This window comes from Aplysia californica, unplaced genomic scaffold (genome assembly GCF_000002075.1).
Source record: "Aplysia californica isolate F4 #8 unplaced genomic scaffold, AplCal3.0 scaffold02247, whole genome shotgun sequence".
Lineage (NCBI taxonomy): Eukaryota > Metazoa > Mollusca > Gastropoda > Aplysiida > Aplysiidae > Aplysia > Aplysia californica.
In genome coordinates this window covers 1-3,444 of record NW_004799517.1, presented here as the reverse complement: position 1 = coordinate 3,444, position 3,444 = coordinate 1, and the positions used below count along the sequence as shown (strand labels likewise).

Below are 3,444 nucleotides of genomic sequence, written 5' to 3'. Positions count from 1 at the left end.
CCAATTCTTTAGTTCCGTGTTGGGCGACATTGTCGTTAGTAAAAACCCGTAAAAATTCCTTTACATCCCTCTTCCTCCCCACCCCCCCCCCCCCAAAAAAAAAAAAAATTAAAAAAATTAATTAATCGCCTTACCCCCTCTCACCTTCTACCCCTCCCCCCCCCCCGACCCCTTTTTCTCTCTTCCCATCTTCTCCCCCACTTTCCTCTCTGCTACGACAGGCTTCCCTCTTACTACCACGGCACTCAACATAACCACCCCACCCACCACCACGGCCACCACAACCAGTACCACTTTAAGGAGCGCCAGGAGCAGCAGGAGATATTTCCGGAGCACCACCACCAGCAAGCACACAGAGACCGAAAGCACCGTCACTTCTGCAAGATGCTTACCGCCCTCCACAGTCCGTGGCCAATGTCCTCTCGGCTGGCTTACAACTAGAGACAACTCTTGTGTGGCTTTCCTGATGACGCCATCCTACTTAGAAGGGCACAAAGATTGCAGCAAGAAAGGAGGCAAGCTGTTCTCCATCGGGGAAAAGGAGAGACCGTGTGTTGCAGGTGAGTACTTTCCCTTTGATGTTGGCCACTGAGTCGTTGTTGCAAGCAATTCACTTACGTCCAAATTGTGAATATGTTCTATGTTTTCACCCCCCAAAGCTCTATCACAGATGTACCCTTCAACATCACTAAATTACAGTTTAATGGTATGGACTAGGCTTAAAATGAATTTGCTTTTCAGGATTCCTGAGTGGAACAACACTGCAAAAGTTATCAGAGGTCAAGGATGAAAAAGGTTTAGCGACGAAAGTTGTCAAATCTTATATACATGTGCTTATCCCAGCGTTTTTAGTTTTCGCTTAGCAGGTCAGATTTTTGCAAAATTCACATATTTATAAAAAATTCAGGTATTCTTGAGTTCGTAAGGGAAAGTAAGAATAACAGGCTCTATTAAACAAGGGAAGTAACTTTTATTATTTCCAGAAAAGCAATAAACCAAGGATGTTATATTTGCATAATATTCTATGTAGTTAAAGTTTAGACTCCAGTCTTTTTTTTATAGTTTAATAGTAGTATAAATAGTGATAGAAATACTGCAATCTAAAGTTCGAAAGACCATGCAAAAAAGCTAAACAGTGATGTTTAAGTTTTGTAAAAAATTCACTAGAAAACGTCTAAGGGAGGTAATCATTGGATGATGATTAATTAAAGCTAAGGTAAGTGGTTTCCACTGTTAAGTTGTGTCGTTTTGAGGATTACTTTTCGAATTTAGTGACCACCCACAGTGTTTTTCTGTTGTGCTGCTACAAAGTCTAGACAGAAAAGGTAATTCCCCAATGTCAGTGGAGATAATTAACTTGAAAGAGGGCTTTTTAGATGGACGTGGTATTAAAAGAGTCACATGTCATGACACATTTGAACAGATGATGATTTCACTCGAGAAAAAGATGTCACTCAATGAACTGAAATTACCAGTATACAATTGTATTTTTGATGCTCATACGAATTAGATTTAGGGGGTTATACTTAAATGAACTAAAGAGAGAAAAAAGTCCGATGTATCGTATTAAAATTCCTGACTTGATAGAGAAAAACTCACTCAACATTGGGATTCTACGACCGAAATACCTTATGAAAATCATATTCACATGCCTATTATACCCCAAAGGTGTGTGAGACGTAATCGGTTTTTGGTTGAAATGAACTAAAGGGTGGAGGTGGATGGGGAGGGGGGGTGGGGGGGTGCTGCATCCTGAAAGTCCCGATTCGGCCTTCAGTCTCTCCTAGATCTATTTCATCAGATAAGAAACGCCTAAAAACTTTATTTCTTTCCATACCTGGCATGTTTGTTACCACCATATCCTCATAAAATAAATCTTTGATTTTTTAAAATCACTCCTTTTCTCAAAATGCTATTTTTCTATATACTTTTAAAAATAACTCCACCATTTTCCATCCAATCTTCATGAAGTTTTCACAGAAGGAAGAGAAAATATATTACTAAAAAATTGTCTGTTTATTATATGGAATAAGCTTTTGTTGGTGGTGTCTGGAGTGTGGATTTTCATGATTTTTTTGCAAACCTGCATACTACCTCAGGAAACATCGAAAATGTTCTAATTCATTTAGAAAAAATACACGACAAAAATGTGTTGGTCTGTTGTTTGTAAACATGCATGCAAAATAAATTTAAAAAATAAAATAATAATTTTTAAAAAATAATAATAATATTTTTTTTAAAAATATATAAAATATATTTCCATGAGCATTAAATGCAGTATCCATTACGTAAGGCATGTCAACTAAATCCAGTATGACCGCCGTATCCATGGAAACGAAACTTTTTTTTAGCAAATTTTATTGCAGATATCAAGACTCCTGATTTTGCTTGTTATGTTTGAAATTCGACCCTCTAATAAGCAAGATAGCTTTCAAATGCGCCCCCCCCCCCCCTTAAAGAGAAAGGATAAAAAAAATTGTGACTTATCATTTTAAAAATCCTGACCTGATAGAGAAAATCTGACACCAGATTCGAATTCTATGACTCAAATTCTAGATCTCTATGTGAAAATCATATTAACATGCAAAAAGCCAATTTTTTTCTTCTAAATTCTGTCGACTAGTATTAGGCACCCTACACATGTACATTCCAAACTGCCAGTTCAGAATGGAAAGGCATACCTGGCGGCAGAACCGCATAATGTGGACGAAAAACTGCTAGAAAACAAAGTTAAACCGGGAGCCCGAACCAGGGATTTCAACGTGTTGATATACTGAGTACAGTTCAGCGCGTTCCGTCAACGACAGCCTTTGTATGACGTCAGGGGCTTATCCGGCTTATCTTATCACTGCCAATATCGTCAAAATAATTTACCGCACATAAAATCTGATTGCATTTTTGAAACGGGCGACCCAATTTTAAAGCTAGAGTAAAGCAGAATATGTTGGGGTTTTTTTTTTTCAATAATCAAGGAGATTTTTAAAATTCCCTCATAATATGCATTCACTGAAGGGGTTCAGTCCAAGTTTGGACTCTGTGTCTCGTGTGCACTTATTGAACCTCTGAAAACGGCAGCTTGTTTTTCTATGCTTGGCTGAACATTTGCTAATAACGGCAGGTATGTCTCTTCAACCATTTGTAGAAAAATTACTTTAATCATCAGAATAAAGCCATAATTCCCGAAAAATATTTGTATGGCCCAAGAGATCTCTTTTCTGAAGCCAGTCTTCCATCCATGTCAGTCTCTTCTTTTTTTTCTTTTTAACTTCTTCACGAGCAGCACATAAACTTCAAGCAAATCATCACTCTCAGTATACTCCACAATTTTGAAATGTGACTTGAGCTGCGGTTAAACCGCACGTGATGTGGATGACGCGCTGACCCGTCCATGGCGGTTTTGCGCCCCGGTTCGGATACCGGTTCCAACTCCGGTTAAAACCGCCC

The 3,444-nt window shown here is 38.6% G+C and overlaps 1 protein-coding gene across 1 annotated transcript in view; it reads left to right on the top strand.

Annotated features, from left to right (window-relative positions):
- LOC101849991 overlaps positions 1-793 on the top strand; it is a gene marked incomplete at its 5' end in the record, with an annotated part of 8,919 nt that extends 8,126 nt beyond the window's left edge. The window contains one exon of the mRNA XM_005113410.3: positions 222-793. Coding sequence (XP_005113467.2) covers positions 222-592 — 371 coding nt within the window. The remainder of the gene's footprint in view (positions 1-221) is intronic.
- Between the last annotated feature and the right edge of the window lie 2,651 nt (positions 794-3,444).